This window comes from Poecilia mexicana, unplaced genomic scaffold (genome assembly GCF_051168715.1).
Source record: "Poecilia mexicana isolate PSO_F unplaced genomic scaffold, ASM5116871v1 scaffold_21, whole genome shotgun sequence".
Classification (NCBI taxonomy): Eukaryota; Metazoa; Chordata; class Actinopteri; order Cyprinodontiformes; family Poeciliidae; genus Poecilia; species Poecilia mexicana.
In genome coordinates this window covers 23,239,180-23,257,415 of record NW_028263390.1, presented here as the reverse complement: position 1 = coordinate 23,257,415, position 18,236 = coordinate 23,239,180, and the positions used below count along the sequence as shown (strand labels likewise).

General features: G+C 41.3%; 1 protein-coding gene and 1 pseudogene across 1 annotated transcript; one reads left to right on the top strand and one right to left on the bottom strand.

Annotated features, from left to right (window-relative positions):
- Window positions 1-4,801, bottom strand: LOC106904296 (C-C chemokine receptor type 6-like). The gene is made up of 2 exons (XM_014968580.2): window positions 4,642-4,801; window positions 1-2,217 (listed from the first exon to the last, which is right to left on the bottom strand). The coding sequence occupies exon 2, from the start codon at window positions 2,209-2,211 to the stop codon at window positions 925-927; it is 1,287 nt and encodes a 428-aa protein (XP_014824066.2). The 5' UTR covers window positions 2,212-2,217; window positions 4,642-4,801; the 3' UTR covers window positions 1-924.
- A 2,961-nt stretch (window positions 4,802-7,762) lies between these two features.
- On the top strand, window positions 7,763-10,173 carry LOC148153158 (C-C chemokine receptor type 6 pseudogene; annotated as a pseudogene).
- Window positions 10,174-18,236: the final 8,063 nt, after the last annotated feature.

Here is an 18,236-nt window from a genome sequence, read left to right as displayed (position 1 = left end):
TTTTTGTTTTTGTCTTCAGGATTTGGTGAAAGTCGTTTCATTCCTGCTGCTCCACGATGTTCCTCATCATTAATTGATCTGCTCTGAGTTTTCCAGACGCCTCCAGGCTTTAAGCTCAAACCCAGCAGGGATTATTAGACAAACATCAATGAGAGTCAATAATTCAAAGAGCTGCAGGTTGTTTCCTCCCTTCACCGTCTGAGTCTCAGTTCACCTCAGGTCGCTTCACAATCAGCTTTATTAACCAAACCATGTGAACAGACAGACAGACAGACAGACGTCGGATATAAACATTAAACTTCATAGGAGATAAAAGGTAAACATTGTTTCTGGTAGATTATACTGGTGCAAATGTTCCAGTAGAGGATTCGACTCCTCCAGTGGTCATTGTGTTGATCACTGAGGCAGAAAATGTCTCTGTGGCGCCGATCCAAACACTCTGTGTCCAGCATGTGTGTGGTCTGCAGAGACGTTCTCCAGAGTGAAAGAGTCGATGCAATAGATATTCAGACATTAACTGTCCAACAGTCACAACAGGGACTGAAAACATTCAGCAGGCAATGAATCACTTTTCGAACTGAACACCCAACTCTGATTTTCCCTGAGTAAAACTTGTAGATTAAGGCAAATGTTTCATTATTTAAAGCTAAAATGCGAATAATAAGTATAAAATATTGTAAATAGTAACAGAGAAACAACCTGAGAGACTTTGAAACGTGAGTTTCTCTGTAACTGCAGGTTGAAAATCCTGAACAGCAGGTCTTGAATGCTGCTCCTCTGTTGTCAGCTCCTGCTGCAGCTTCATGCAAAACCTTCAAACAGCCGAGATTTCATCAACTTTCATCCGATTTTTAGGATGTTTGATACTTTTTTTTAATGGTCGTCACTAAAACATCCATACTGGCATTTAGTCACAACAAAAGTTTAAATGTTTTCACTCGCTAGGTGACGTCTGCCTTCATCATGATCCACGTCATAGTGCATGTAAAACTCTTCAATACTCTCTGATTTAGTACAGAGAGGACGTTCTGCATCTGAGTCCTGAGCATCTTCAGGAGGTTTCTTGAAACTGCTCAATCTAATCGATTTTGTAGAGGACTGGTAGAGAGAGAATCCATTTTCCAATTTTTTGGTTGAGCAGAAGGTTTTCCTGAACTTCTGCCTGAAGTTTTTGCCTATGAAGCCGTACAGCACCGGGTTCAGGCAGCACTGCAGGTAGGCGATGAACTCTGTGACGGACAGGGCGGTGTGCAAGCGGTCAGCCTCTTCACATGCCACCAGCTGGAACATGGTGGAGGTGTCGTACAGCAGGACCAGGTTGTGGGGCAGGTGGCAGACCACAAACACCAGCATTATCCCCATCATTGTCTTCACTGCCCCCATTAGATTGTTTCTGGATTTTGTGTTGTTTTGGTCGAAAGGCTGACCAGTTTTCTTTGCGGATTTTCTGTTAGTTGGGATGAACTTTTTGGTCAGTAGTTTGATGATGATGGAGGTGTAACAGACGATGATGACGAGCAGAGGCAGGAAGAAGCCGACAGCCATTTGGACGCTCGGAACCGCCACTTTCACGATCTGGGACAAGTCGTGGTCTTCAAACTGAAACTCACAGACGAACTGCGGCGACGCTGAGGAGTTGCTGTGATTTTCACCCTCCAGCATGTGGATGGTTTCACTTGTTGGCACATACAGCTGGTAGAAGTAGAAGGTGGGGACAGAGAGCAGCAGGGCAAACACCCAGATGGACACACAGACGATGAAGCTGTGTTTCATCTCTATGAAGTTTGTCAGACTGTACAGAGGACTGCAGAGGCTGACGAAGTGCAAAACGCTCATCCCAGCGATCAGCAGCATGCCGCTGTACAGGTTGATGCTGTAGGATCCCTGCAGCAGCTTGCAGGCCGCCTGGCCCATCGGCCAAGAGTACAGCTCGTTGTAGATCAGGAAGGCCAGCGCCACGGTGAACAGCAGGTTGGTGATGGCCAGGTTGAGCTGGAAGACTTCCTGTATCTTCAGCTTGTGTTTGGTCTTACATGTAAGAGTGATGATTATTACAAGGTTCCCCACGAGGCCCAGGATGCAGATGATGGAGTAGATGTAGGAGCTGAGCAGCCAGTTCATGCTGTTGCTGCTGCTGAACCTGCAGGGCTCATGCAGTTCTTCCTGGTCAGAGGCGTTGAAACCTGCCTGGATGACGGCTGAGTCCTCCATGCTTCACTGGAACAGAGAAAAGACAAATCAGGAAACAGTCGAGATTCCACTCACAAGTTTCCGCCTCTGATCTTTATTCTCCATCATGACCAACCTGTAACTGGGGAAGGTTTTAAAATAAAACAGCCAAAATTACACAGAACAATAAAGATACTTTTCTTTTCATGGTGCCTGAAATCTCTGAGAAATATTAGAAATGAACATCCAACAGCTGAACATCTGATCAAACAGGAATGAAAATGATTTCAATCACCTGGACAAAAACCTAAAACTGACAAAAAGTTTATCAGTGAATTATTGTAAACAGTTCAACCAGGAGATCAGATCAGATTTACAGCAGGTTGCTGGTCGTTCACTTTATTTGAGGAAAGTTACAAAAAATCTAAAACTGTAGATGCTAAGTTATAATTTTGACAGACAATTTTAACTGACAGGAAGCAAAAAGAGTTTGGCCTGATGTGTTCAGTGGTTTCTAAATAAATACAGACTGGAAGAACCACAGCCTGGTTCTGTTGGACCTCATCACAGCATGTTGACCGTCACAGTTCAGTGTTTAACTGGTTTAAAGATCAGGGACTTTAAGCTCCTCATCAGAGCAGGTGACATGTGGAGAACCTCAGGGTTCAGTTCTGGGTTCCTCCTGTTCAGTATCTGTTTGCTGCGCTGGTTCAGGTCGTAACCAGGAATCCGATTCATTTTCAGAGCTATGCAGATGACACACAGCTCTACGCACTAAACAGATGCAGAACAAACAGATGCACTAAACTCCTGCAGAAACAAACTGAAGCAGTTCTTACAGATCAAGAGTCGACACACAGCTTTAAACTGATCTGAGCTTCAGAAACGCATAAAGACAGTTACAAAGTCGGCCTTCTACCACCTGAAGAACATTTCAGGAGTAAAAGACTAAAATACCAACAAGGTCTGGAGAAACTCATCCAGGTGTTTATGTTGCTACTGCAATATAAAGTTTTTATTTGTTTTTATCATGTGAAGCACTTTGAATCGCCTACAATAGACATGAAAGCAAAAATTAAAAATAGTTTGAATCAAATTTTATTGTTTGAAAGGAGTTAATTAACTTTACGGTCTGAACATCAGCAGGACAAACCAGTCAGTCATTTACTCTGATGTCATTAAATGTGACTCAACATAAGAAACTTAGAGTAAAGTTTGATATGTCAGTTAAATATTAAACTTTTCTAAAACTCTTTCATTTGCATAATTAGTGAAGTTCAGAAATCTTCTGGTACCCAATAAAACTGTTTAGTGCGTCTGTTTCCGTAAGGCTGGATTATTGTAATTCTTTAACACCATAAAGCTGAAGGATTGAATCCGTTTGGATCAGAAATCCTTCAGATGATTTTTCTTTCCACCTGGTGTTTAAAATGTTTGTCCTGTAAATCCAAACAGAACCGGCCAGAACCGCAGCATTTTAGAACTGGACCCAGTGATGTTTTAGAAAACGTCAGGATGAAGGATGGATATTTTTAAAGAGTCTGAACTAAAAGCAGGTTTCTGTGTGTCCTCATACAGCCTCGTTCCAGCGGGAGCCGAGGAATCCAGACCATAATATACACAAAGAGTCACAGGCGCTGAGTCAGACGACACCTGATGACTGCAGCCAAACTCTCTGAGCCATTATTCATTCTTCTGCTTCTTGCAACATAATTACTCTCACTTCTGTGGAAAAACTCCAGGCTTCATGATCTGAGCTCAGACATCATTTTGATCTTTATTTTGATCTAAACACAAAAACTGAACTGATGAAAAGGCCTTTAAATTCTCTGCCACCCGGAATAAAATGGAGAAAGATCAAAAATGATCGTCTCTCATAACTTTGGACCAATTCAGTTCAATTTTAAAAGACAAAAGATTTTCTCCTGTAGCTCATGTTTAATAATGTTGTTTATGAGTTTGTTAAATGAAGATAAGATAAACATAAAGTTTAGAAAAAAACAAAAGTTTTTATATTTTCTGTCCTTTAAGTTTTTGAAGCATCGTCCAGATTTTTTCTACAACTTTTCCTCCGTAACCCTAACCCTAACCCTAACCCTATCCTTACCCTAACCCTAACCCTAACCGTAGAGATTCAAACAGTTTAAAAACAGACAGACAGGAAGATGCTGGGCGAGTAAAACATCTGAAACAATGTCAGAGATTCTGCTTATAATTATAATTAAGACCTTAATATTTATTGGTCTTAAATATAACATAAATCATATTAATCATAGTACTGTGCAACAATACCATGAAGAAAAGCTGCTGGTCCAGTAGAAGCTCCACATTCCTCCAGTTATTCAAACCAAACATCTTTTCTCTTTCTATAAAAGCAACAGACTCTTTGAAATGGTCGAGATTTTATCTAATAAATCCAACATCAAATTAATTTTCTGCAACATTTCTCTCATGCAAAACCAGGATTCTCACCTCCTGAAGCTGATCCAGGTCCTGCTGTGTGTTGAATTAAAGCTCAGACAGGAGGAGCCGGTCGTTCAGTCAGAGCTGCTCTCTGGGTCAACACGATCCAACTGATCATCAACATCCTCGATGCTTCGCTGCTTGAGAAAACAAAAACACTCAGAGGGACGTTAGGAACAGGTCTGACCTGTCTGACTCTCCTGTCCTTCCACTGCATGTCCACTAGGTGGAGGTAATGCTCCAAACATTCGCTCTGTTCACATTTATCTCCATAGTCTGCACTTTGGATCAAAACATGTGTATGTATTGGAACGGCCTAGTTAAAGTTCAGACTGGAATCTCAGTCAAGATTCAGATATTTTTCTCTCAAACTTTAGATTCGTTAAAAAGGCGAATGGGAGAAACTTTGAGGATGAAGACGTGATTCATCCTGTCATTCTGTTGGTGCAACATCACCATCTAATGGCCAACAGTAAAACTACATCTGATTATTATTATTATTATTATTATTATTATTATTATTATTATTATTATTTCCGTTGACTCATCATTTGTATTTTATCAAATTAAATTAACTCGTTTTCTTCATGTAACTCAGTAACTGAGTTGATCAGGACTTTGACTGGATTCTCCCATGGAAGTGAAGGTTGTCTGTGGTAGGAAGTCATCTCTGTGGGGAATTTCTCCACCAGTAAGAAGTGAAAGAAGAAATGGTCAAAAAGCAGAACAAAAATGCTGCCAGACTCCATGTAGACTGTTAATAATGGCCAAAATGAACCTTCAGAGACACATAAAGACGGTTACAAAGTCGGCCTTCTATCACCTGAAGAACATTTCAGAATTAAAGTCTCAACAAGAGCTTGAGAAACTCCTCCATGTTTATTTTTCCACTGCTATGTAATGTAATATTTCTTGCTTGTTTGTTGTTTTAACATTTTATCATGTTCAGTTATTTGAACTTCCTCGTTGTTGTAATGTAATAAAAATATATTTCTTTACCATCCCATTTTCATGAGAAGTGAAATTTGCAGTCAGTTTTCCTTGTTTGGTTGATGACAGTCAGTTTTATTGATCATTTAATCCTGATTATTTCTGATCAGTTGATCACAACAGAAATCTTGAAGACATGAAACATCTGGAGGGTTCAGCCGTTCTCTGACGAAAGGCAGGAAAAACGATGCAAAGAAACGAGAAAAGGTTTAAACTTTGAAATGTCATTTAGAAAAGAAACGTGCCCAAACAATAACGCCAAAATTAGAAATATTTTGTGTAATTCTTCACAAACTTAAAGCCCAAAGATGAAGCCAGATGTTTTTCTGGAGCCTCTGGATCTGTTTGTTTTCTGCGTTTTGAGGTGATTCTTATGAATTGATGCTTTAAAAGTGTTTTCCTGTTTTCACTGGAAATCCAAACAGGTTCTTAGAACTGGATCAGCACAAACACCAGTTATGTTTTAGAAAACTTCAGGATGAAGGACAGACGTTTCAAAGAGTTTGGACAAAAAGTCCAACCAGTCGAATATCTGATGTGAAGCCAAACATTATGAAGACACTCTAACACGTTCTCTGTGTTTATAAGCATCTCTAACACACGGCCTGCCTTGTTCACATCAGGAAGGAGGGATGCAGTGCATTCCCCAAACATGCAAATAGTCCAAAGATAAGATGAGACTGAGGGTAACAGAGTCAGGGAAAGTTAAATTAAGTAAAGTGAAAACAACTGGGGAGTTTTAGCTCCACGGGTTCGACCCGTCCCTGATGTCAGTCAGAGGTTTTGCTGTTTCTTAGATTCTCCGTCAGCGAGTTTCAGCCGGATCACAGAGAGCAGCTCTGACCTGGAAACAATCGGCTGCTTCTGTCTGAGCTTTAATTCAGCAAACTGAGCAGGAAACTGAATCAGCTGCAGGAGGTGAGAATCCTGATTCCACTGCTTGACAGAAACGTTGCAGAACTTTTTAGTTTTTAGTCTGAAATTTGGTAAAATCTCAACTGTTTAAAGATTTTGCTCCTTTTACTCCTTTGGAAGGTGAAAAGTTGTTTGGTTTTCATGACTGTGGATGAATGCAGAGATCCTCTGTGGAACCGGCAGCTTCAGTTCATGTTGTTGTTGCAGTGATAAATATCTAGCTCATGTAAGTTCATTTCTAAAACTAATAAATGGTCAACGAAGCAGAATTTCTGATATTTTTTCAAATGTTTTATTCACTAATCTTGTTCTGGCGTCAATCCAGGACAGAAAATAACTTCATAACTTTCTGTTCAATACATGTTTAGTTTTAATAAGTAAAGTTCTGGATCAGCTGAGTGAAAGTAGCAGAGACGTAAAGATTCATAAAATGATTTTCTGTGGAAATACAGACGATCTTCATGTGTGTAAAATATGCTGATGGTTCAGAAAGTTTCTGTAAACTGGATTCATATGCAGTCAGACAAACATGTTTACACAGACCTCCTCCAGGTGTTTCCTGTTGGTATAACCTGTGTAAAGCACCACAGGATGTATTACTGTCATTTGCATGGAAAGTTCTCAGCAGATAAATGTTTCATATTTGCATATATTATGATCTGCATTCCTCCTTCCTGATGTGAACAAGGCAGGTTGTCTGGGAGATGCTTCTGAAAAGACAATTAACAGAATCTGGACCATCTCTTTAGGACGTTGGACATAGAAGGTATAAAAATATTGCAATAAATACTTTATCAGTTTTTTCCTAAACTACGTAAAAAGTTTTATAAAGATGTGAATTTATTTAAAGGTCATTTTTAACTGACTAACTTTAGTTTCATTTTTTCATTCCTCCTTCCCCATAAAACAAAGTCTTAAGAGATTCTTTTGAACGAAAACCATACGAACTATCTAATCAATAATAATGTTATTGAAAAACCCATTTATTCCAGGAACTGAGTGAGTGAAACATATACTGTAAATTAGCTGAAAATATTCTCCTATCACAGTTTCACTATCATTGTTTTATAGAATTTTCCTGACAAAAGCTTTCTGCATAAATTCATCACCAAAGTTTTTCTAATTGCGTAACTTTAAAAAATAAAACAAATCCCTCAATGTTTTCCTCAACAATATTTCAACTTGTCTTTAATATCAACGTTACCGCCCCCTACTGGTTTATCATGAGCAATGAAACATTTTTCTGAATTGCTGCTTTTGTCACATGTTTTAATAAAGTTTCTCTTTAACTTTTATTGCAGAAAAACAAGATGAACCTCTCCAATAACTCCAATCCAGCCGAAGAAAACAATGAAAACTACAGTGATGATGGTAGATATGAACCTTGTTCTAACAGTGTGAACGTTGTGGTTGGTCCTTACATTCACTCCATCATCTGCATCCTGGGCTTGGTGGGGAACAGCCTGGTCATCCTCACCTATGCCCTCTACAAGAGAACCAAATCCATGACTGACGTCTACCTGCTCAATGTGGCCATCGCTGACCTGCTGTTCGTGCTGGCTCTACCTTTCATCGTCTACAACGAGCTGTACTCTTGGCCGATGGGGCAGGTGGCCTGTAAGCTGCTGCGTGGTTCCTACAGCGTCAACCTGTACAGCGGCATGCTAATGTTAGCCTGCATCAGCACCGACCGCTACATCGCCATCGTCCAGGCTCGCCGGAGCTTCAGGTTACGCTCGCTGTCACACAGTCGCATCATCTGTGCCCTGATCTGGATCTTTGCCTTACTGGTGTCTGTTCCCACTTTCCACTTCTACCATTGGTACGAACCATCACATAATGACATCGTCTGGTTCAACGGCACCGAAGAGGAAGAGACAACAGATCCACAGTACGTCTGTGAGTGGAAATTTGGTGACAGCACCACTGCTGGCATAGTGAAGGTTGCTGTTCCCAGGACCCAACTGGCCATTGGCTTCTTCCTGCCACTGCTCATCATGATCTTCTGCTACACCGCAGTCATCATCACCCTGCAGAAAGTAAGAAACTTCCAGCGACACAAAGCGGTCCGAGTGGTGATGGTGGTGGTGCTGGTCTTCATTGTCTGCCACTTGCCTTACAACCTGGCCCTGTTGTATAAGACTGTTCGTTTGTTCAAACACATTGATTGTGGTGAGCACGACTCCCTGCAGACAGCCATGTCTGTGCTGCAGACCGTCGCCTACCTGCACTGCTGCCTGAACCCGCTGCTGTACGCCTTCATCGGAGTGAAGTTCAGGAACCACTTCAGGAGGATCTTCCAGGATCTCTGCTGTGTGGGTAAGGGATACATCGCCCCACGCCGTTCATCCAGGGTCACCTCAGATATCTGCATGTCCACAGTTCACCATTCAGTGGATGGTTCTGCTGAAAACAGTTCGTCTTTAATCATGTGAAGATGTTGATCTCAGAAGTTCTGATTGAGACATTCAGGTCTTCAATATTCAAACTGGACTTTCTCCATCAGCATGATGGATTCAGAAAGGACTAAAAAAAACATGACGGTATCCATAAGTTTTGTTTTGTTGAGCTGATTGTTGCAACTGAACATTATAATTATTATTAACTATTAAACTTTGGCTTTCAAGTAGGAGATTATCTGCAACTTTCAAAATGTGCTCATTTATTATGTTGATGATTGTGATTATGGCATTTGACAAAAATTAATGTTCATTACTGTTTCAAAATTGATCGCTGCATTACGTGTTTATGACATAAACACTTGAAGTGTCTTTTTCTGAAATGTGCTGCACAAACGAGTCCTGATGAGCTACAGATGATTTTTTTATGCAAACCTGCAAAGACACTGTTGCACTAAGCAAATCAACTAAAGATAAATGGATGTTACTGTAAAGCAACACATCACTGTATTGTCCTACAAGGAGATAAAAATAAATACTGATGAAAAAAGTAATTTAATAAAGAAGCACCAAGAAAATCCTCCCTTTAAATGTTCTGCAGGTGACAGAAGGCTGGTTTTGTAATTGTCTTTATGTGTCTCTACAGGTTCAGGTCACTAAACCTGTTTAACTGTTGAAGCAGCTTTTTAAATGATTCTGCTGATGAATGAAAGGTTGGAAGGTTTACCTTAAAGCATTTTGTCTAGATTGTTTTTTCAGCATTGGGTTTGTCACTGCAGTGGAAAGTTAATTGTTTTTGTTTGTTTGTTTTTCATGTCAAACATTTTGAATTGCTTTGTTGATAAAATGTGATGTACAAATCTTTGTCCTTTTCTTTCATAATTGTACTTTTTATATTGTGGAATCAATTCTTATTGTCTGAGATTTATGTATCATTAAACCCTGATTATTTCTGATCAGTTGATTTGAATAATGTTCTCATATTAACCTGTTTTTATGTGTTCATGAGTTGCTTTGACAGAGCTCCAAGTCCCGTTTCCTGTCACTGCCATTATGTTTGTGCATGTAGTTCCGCAGTTGTCCACTGGGGGGTGAGAATGAGTTGATTTACCTATAAGTTGTTCTGAAAAAGTTGGACCTTTAGTTAGTGATAAAGAGCGCAGCTGAAGATGAGTTGGGGACAAAATGCAGCAGAATGAAGCAGAAATATTAATGAAATAAAACATTGATGATTTTATCTTTGGCTTCTTGGAGCTTTGCATCACATTATAGTGTTACTCCCTCATTAAAAAAATTACTATATCCATAATATGATAGATTTGGAGATTATTAAAATAGAAAGCAAACCATGACAAACTCCATAGAGGCTTTTTGTGTCTACTTGTTCATTGCTGCTCGATTTCCAAAAGGATTTTTGTTACTGCTGACGATACAATCAAGAATCAGCAACAGATTCAGCGATCATAGTGTTACCTAATGGGTCTATTTTTGGCTCGTCTGCAGGTAACGAGCTCTTTTAAAGGTTCTGCTCCGCTGGCGGCACACAAGGAGGAGGCAGATGAAAGCTTGTAGAACTTTATTCCTTCTTTGCCAGGCGAACAACGAACAGAAGAACAACTGCGCAGCTAGAGTCTTCCAAAGCTAACACACTCGCTCTTCTTCTCCTTTAAAAAACCCCTAGACGCTGCTCTCTACCGCCCCCTAGGGAAAGGCTGGGCCTGTAACAATAGTTAATGATCAGGCCTGAAATCTGGTGTTAACCTGTGACTAATTCTAATCTCCATTGAAGGATGAAAAATATTCTCTTCTGGTTGGTGAAGGGGCTGCACAGTGGTGCAGTTGGTAGAGCTATTGTCTTGCAGCAAGAAGGTTCTGGGTTCAATTCCCAGCCTGGGGTCTTCCTGGCTGGAGCTTGCAGGTTCTCCCTGTTCATGGCAGGTTCCCTCTGGGTACCCCGGTTTCCTCCCACAGCCCAAAAACATGACTGTCAGGTTAATTGGACTCTCCAAATTCTCCCTAGGTGTGACTGTGTGTGTCCTGTCTGTCTCTGTGTTGTCCTGCGACCTGTCCAGGTGACCCCACCTCTTGCCTGAAACATTAGCTGGAGAGGCAGCAGCACCTCCTGACCCCACTAAGGGACAAGGGAGTTAGAAAATGGATAGGTTGGTGAAGGGCCTTTTCCTACAGCGATAGAGTATTTTCCAAGTTGAGTAGGACTTCTAGACATTCTGTTTTAAGGTTAATTAAAGCAGTGAGCCAAACTCCTGGAGATCATTACCACCTTCACCCATCCAGGTGAAAGGGAATGTCTGAGTTATAAATATTGAATAAAATGTTGTGCCACATGACTGGCTTTATTTTCACTCTTATATTTAACTTTATGACACACAAAACCACAAATGAATCGTCCTTATTGTCTCCAGGTGCATTCTGGGTAAAGCTTGTCACCAACGTCATCATCAGTCACTTGGCAACAAATGGGAAACTAGCTAGAGCATTTCTATGGACTACGTTAACATGTTTTGAATTTGTGTTTCATCATTAGTGACCAGTAGCCTGATGTTTCTGTTCTTCTCCTGGTTTGTTGAACTTCATGTCAGATGGACTAAATGACAGTCGCTCTCTGTGGTGATGAAACTTGTTAGCTCATGTCCATGTTGTAAAGTTAAATTATCACAAGCTTTATTATTTGGGCTCGGTCATTAGCCCCGCCCTCCGGTCATTAGCCCCGCCCCCGGCCCGCCGTCTTGTTCCGCTACTGTCACATGTTTGCCTGCGGAGCGGAGGCAGCAGTTTGGCGTCTTGTCTGGAGCTTATAACAAGGTAAGTTCCATGTTTTTGGCTATTGTTTATGGAGGCATTATTTTTCCGTTCACACAAGAGTATGGATTCATATGCACAGTTTGCTTAACGTACGTTTATTTGTTTGGATATCACGGTATATACGACTGTTTATTATCTTAACCGAACATTGAAACTGTCAGGAAAACCTGGAGGCCATTTGAGTTAACATTATTTAGCTGCAGGGTCGTTTTCTTTAAGTTTTTGACCGTTGGTTTGATCAATGACACAGGTGTCAAACTCCAGTCCTGGAGGGCCACTGTCCTGCAACATTTAGATGTGCCTCTGCTGCACCACCTGAATACAATAATTACGTGATTAGCAGGACTCTGGAGAACATAGCTACACAATGAGGAGGCAGTTGAGCCATTTGACTCTGGTGTTTTGTACCTGTGGCACATCTAAAAACTGCCAAAATGTTTTTTCTTTGTTAGTGTGTCATGTTGGTGACTGAAGCCTGTTATGATGACTTAAACACGTTTCTTCAGACAGGTTGGCACGACTTCTAATGCTGTCCAGAATGTTTCTATAAGCTGAATAATGTCTTTAGTAATTATTTCTGACTTTTTTATGCTTTATCTTGTAAACCAGGTGGCAGAGTAATTTGAATGATTATGATGGTGACACACAGAGGTGGGTCTGATTAGTTTTGTTCTTTTTAAAATATGTATTTATTATCCTAATGTTTCCCGTTTTTCCTCCAGGCTGGAATAAACAGGCGTTCTTCTGTTGGTTCATGTTCTTCTTCCTACGTCCAAAGGCCACAGGAAAAATGCCAAAACGGCTCATGTCAAACTGGACCATGTTGTCAGATATGTGCAGGGATGTGTTACTTTAATGATCCTAGGTCTTTGTAGAAGGACTTTCTTATTGGCTTCGTTTGCTATTTGAATGTAGCTGTGCTCAATATAGTTAATTTATTTGTTTTCTTTAGGACGTCCTAATTTGCTTTTGGATTTCTTCATCTAACCCTGCCATTTTTTCTGCTTGTGTTTGCTGTCATATCAACTCTGATGGACAGTGTTTGCGTGAGTGCAATAAGGACTTATAATCATGACTTTCTTTTCGTAATCAAAGAGTCAATGGAAAGCCTCTTTCACGACTGGGACAGCTACAAACAAACTTTTCCACCTCCGTTTGTGTGTCCCCCAACCTCCCGTGAGTACCTGGCGTTGTGGCGACGTCCAGGAAATCTGAAAAGGAGGAGAAGAGGCTGCCGAGCGGGTGTCCAAGTTCGGATCAGGCGTGGCGTGCGGCGTACGGTTCATGGAGCTACAGGTGGCTGCGTCAGGTGCCGCTCGTACACGGCCTTACAGCTGGGGGTGCTGCTCCATCTACGCATCTCGCCACTCTTCCGTTGTGGAGTTAGGCGTGGACATTGCTGGACCCGCGATGGACGAGGTGCCTGGGCCCCAGGTCCATTTCAACGTTTTGTGCTTACATCAGGAGAGCAGTATCGGTCATGCCAGTACAGCTGTTTGTCACGTGACCGTGGGAGATGTCTTCGCCCTATCCCGCTGTGCCCAGCCGACTGGACTCCTGATCTGACTTCTTTGTCATCGCAAAATCGGATTGGATTATTGAATGCTCGTTCAATTTCAAATAAATCGTTCTCCATTAATGAACTCATTGTTAGGAAAAACTTGGACTTCCTTTTCCTCACAGAGACGTGGCAGAGGGAAAATGAATTTGTCCATTTAAATGAGCTTTGTCCTGCTGGTTGCTTGGCAGTAGGTAAGTCTCGCTCCGGCCGCCGTGGAGGAGGACTGGCTGCTGTGCACCGTGACTGGTCCACATGCAGACTGTCAGAAACAAGCCACATCACCTCTTTTGAAACCCTCATGATGGAAGTTGGTTCCTCAGATACATTTTATACTATTTTGATATATCGCCCTCCTGGCCCTGCTGGGACTTTTCTTCAGGATTTCGCTGACTTTTTATCTTCTATAATTAGATTGGGAAAGGTCTTGATTGTGGGTGATTTTAATTTGCAGATTGATGATGTTACTTCTATCCCAGCAAGAGATCTTATATCACTGACAGAGGCGCTTAACTTCACACAGTATGTGTCAGGTCCCACACACAACAAGGGTCACACGTTAGACCTGGTTTTTGCACTGGGCTTGCAAATTACCAATGTGTGTGTGGAGGATGTGCTTCTCAGTGACCATTACTGTGTTTTCTTTGACTTGATGGTGCCATCTGAACCTTGGCCTGTATTGACTAAGGCAAAGAGGAGAATCATCACAGAGGCGACAGCCATGCTTTTCTGCGATAAGTTTGATCCTTCTCTTCTTAATAATCTCACTGAAACTGATTGTTTTGTGAATTGTTTTAATAGCCAATGTGCTGATATCTTGGATCAAGTAGCGCCAGTTAAGGCTAGGAAGGCACCACAGGAAAGTTTCTGTCCTTGGATAAATGATGAAATTATGTCTCTGAGGAGAACATGCCGCCAGCCTGAACGTTTATGGAAGTCTACTAAATTGGAGGTCCATAGGCTGCATTTAAAGGATTTAATATTGTTCATAAATAAGAGGATTGAGGAGGCCAGGGCAAGTTATTTTAAATGTCTGATTGCCTCAAATAAAAGAAATCCTAAAGTGCTCTTTGACACTATCAGCTCTCTTGTGTCACCTGTTGCTGTAATTCCTCATAACTCTACAATTAGTTGTGATGAGTTCCTGGATTTCTTCATTGATAAGGTCAAAGTAATAAAGGACAGCTTGCCTCCTTGCCATGGTTCCCAGCATTTGGAACCTCCCACTCAGAGCTGGGCCTCATTTGAGCCTGTCACTGTGGAAGACATCTCATGAAAGACATCATGAAAAAAATGAAACCGTCCTCTGGTACTTTAGATGTTCTTCCTTTTAAACTGTTTGTGAGGGTTTTTGACTCTATTGGGCCCTATATTGCAAAAATGTTTAACATGTCTTTGCTTAGTGGTGTGTTTCCTTGTCTTTTCAAACATGCCATTGTGGAGCCACAGTTAAAGAAAACGGGACTGGACTCTTTCGAACTCAAGAATTTCCGGCCAATATCCAAGACCCCTTTCTTGGCCAAAGTCCTGGAAAAGGTGGTCTGCACCCAACTTAGATCATTTTTGCAGGTAAATGATATTTATCACACTTTTCAATCTGGGTATCGTGAGTTTCACTCCACTGAAACAGCCCTGTTGAATGTGTTTAGTGATATTATGATGGCAGCTGACACCGGTAAATGTTCTGTGCTGGTTTTGTTGGATCTGTCATCGGCGTTTGATACAGTAGACCATGGCATCCTGATAAACAGGCTCCAACACTTGGTTGGAATGTCGGGTTGCGTTTTGAAATGGTTCACCTCTTACCTAGTTGGCAGAACTTTTAGTGTGTCAGTGGGAAATGCAGTGTCTGATTCTGCAGAGCTTTTGTGGGGTGTGCCGCAGGGATCGGTCTTGGGATCTGTTCTGTTCCTGCTGTACCTACTTCCTCTGAGCAGGGTCATCCAGAAGTTCAGTGATGTGTCCTATCATCTGTACGCCGATGATCTGCAACTGTACTGCTCTTTCAAGCCAAGTGAGCCACATAAACTTTGCACTCTAACTAGTTGCTTGGCCGAAGTGACAAAATGGCTCACTGAAAACAGCCTATTACTGAACTCCAGCAAGACCGAGACCTTGATTGTTGCTCCTGACAGTGCTGTGCCTGGAATTAAGCAGCACCTCGGAAACTTGAGCTGCACAGTTAGAAGCAACCTGGGTGTTTTCATGGACGGAGCGATGTCTATGGAGCGGCACATAAATCAGCTTGATAGGAACTGCTTTTTCCAAATTCGGAACATTTCTAAACTTCGTAAGATGGTGACTTATGGTGAGCTTGAGATGATTGTTCATGCTTTTGTCTCATCGAGATTGGATTATTGTAACAGTCTGTTCACATGTCTTAATAAAAGGGAGTTTGCTCGTCTGCAGGTAGTGCAAAACTCAGCTGCACGCCTGCTCACTTGCACTCACAGGAGGGAACATATTACACCCATCCTCAAAAGCTTGCACTGGCTGCCTGTATCTTACAGGATGCACTACAAAATCCTGGTACTGACTTTTAGAGCTCTTCATGGACAGGCGCCAGACTATATTAAGAACCTCATCCAGCCTTATGTTTCGACTAGGAGCCTCAGGTCGTCCAATCTGAACTTGCTGATGGTTCCTCGGACCCTTTTTAAGACTCGAGGAGACAGATCTTTTAAAGCTGTGGCGCCTCGCCTCTGGAATGAGCTACCTTGTACCATTCGATCTCTGGATTGTATAGACACTTTTAGGAAACAACTTAAGACCCACTTTTTTAAACTTGCTTTTTAGCGTAATACTGTGTTTTATTGTTTTGTATGTTGCTTTTAATTTATTCATTTTTTTTGTGCAGCACTTTGTGACCCTGGTCTGTGAAAAGCGCTATATAAATAAAGTTTACTTACTTACTTACTTACTCTTCACTATCAACAGATTGTGTCAATCAACGTGTACGTAGCGCACATGTCAGTCCGTGGGGGTGGGCACAGCTGAAGTGTTTTGGTCCATTTACTCTCATAAATTTGGCGGCTTGGTGTTTTTCTGTAAGCTACAGGTGAATGAGCGGAGTTTTTTCCTTCCGCACTTCTAACAGCGGTCGTTTGGATCCGCCTGAGCGTTTTGCCGGTGTGGTTCTGGCAGGTCACCCGGTTGGTCAGCTGTTTAATCCGCTAATGATGCGTTCACACCAATCGCGTTACGCGCGTCAAAAACGCGTCTGACGCTTGAAGTTCGACGCGTGTGCCCTTTTGGTGGTTCACACCAAACGCGTTTTGAGCGTCAGGCGCGTTTGGTTTACATTCAGTATGAGGGGCCGTTTAGGACAAAATTTACGTTTTGTCTTTCACACACTACCAAAAACTCTCGCATACTCCAAAAAAATAGCCACGCACATTCAAAAAATACTCACGCACATTCAAAAAATACTCAAATTGCGTATACACACTACTAAAATGTCACACACACACAAACGTTAACTTTCTCGCACACATACACTACCAGCTCGCACATTCACACACACAGACGTTTATCTCTCACATACACAAGACTAAAGTTGAACACACACACAGTACTAAGACTCGTTTTTTGAATGTGTGAGAGCGAGACTTTTTTTGAAAGTGTGAGTTGTCATGGAAGAGGCGGGGCATAATTTTTGGATCAAACTGCGCATGCGTAGATCCTAAACTATAAGTTTCGATTGTTGACTCACTGTATGTTCTATTACGTAGTATATTTGTGCTTTTAAATATATATAAATATATTGAAACTATCTTTCAATAGCTACCTTATATTAAACTATGTTAAGGACAAATGTCAAACATAGTGCAAATATTTTGAAAACAAAGTAAAAGATCTTGCAGGTATATTAATCTCCTTCCTCCTTCATCAGAAATGAAAAATTATAAATGCACACTATGTGTTGGGAACCTGTGTTTGTTGACTGACTTTTATTTGTCAGGCTTACGAGACAAAAGCTGAAAAAAGATCGATTTCCTTCGCTTTCAAAATAACACAAAACAGCGAAAAAAGACCTCCACACCAGACCTCGTTTATTTATGTATGTATTTTTATTTTGATAGCTGCCGATTAAACTGAAAGTTACACATTGATATGATCATATGAGTAGTTTTTACCGAGAAATCTATCAGAAGCGCCGTGAAAATGGTCAGATTCACCGGATCCGCGTCTCTGGCTGCAATGCGCGCTCCCGTCACAGGGGGAACAGATTTTCACGGGGGAACAGAATTTCTCACAAGACCTCTTAATAATTCCTGTAATGCTGCCACCCAGTGGACAGATTGTACTACAGCAATTTTGCTACTTTTAATCAATCAATCAGATTTATTTATTTCTATAGCACATTTAATCTACAAGAAAGTTAAACGTTCTATATATATTTAAAAGCACAAATATACTAAGTAATAGAACATACAGTGAGTCAACAATCGAAACTTATAGTTTAGGATCTACGCATGCGCAGTTTGATCCAAAAATTATGCCCCGCCTCTTCCGTGACAACTCTCACACATTCAAAAAACGAGTCTTAGTACTGTGTGTGTGTGTTCAACTTTAGTCTTGTGTATGTGAGAGATAAACGTCTGTGTGTGCGAGCTGTTAGTAGTGTATGTGAGCGAGAAAGTTAACGTTTGTGTGTGTGTGACATTTTAGTAGTGTGTATACGCAATTTGAGTATTTTTTGAATGTGCGTGGCTATTTTTTTGAGTATGCGTGAGTTTTTGGTGGTGTGTGAGACAAAACGTAATTTTTTTGAGTGTGCGTGGTTATTTTTTTGGAGTATGCGAGAGTTTTTGGTAGTATGTGAGAGACAAAACGTAAATTTTGTCCTAAACGGCCCCTCATAATTCAGTCTATGTGGGGCGTCAAACGCATTGGACACACTCGACGCTTCAAAGGCT

Excerpts from the sequence above, each read along its gene's own strand:
- LOC106904296 (XM_014968580.2), bottom strand. The coding sequence starts at position 2,211 with ATGGAGGACTCAGCCGTCATCCAGGCAGGTTTCAACGCCTCTGACCAG.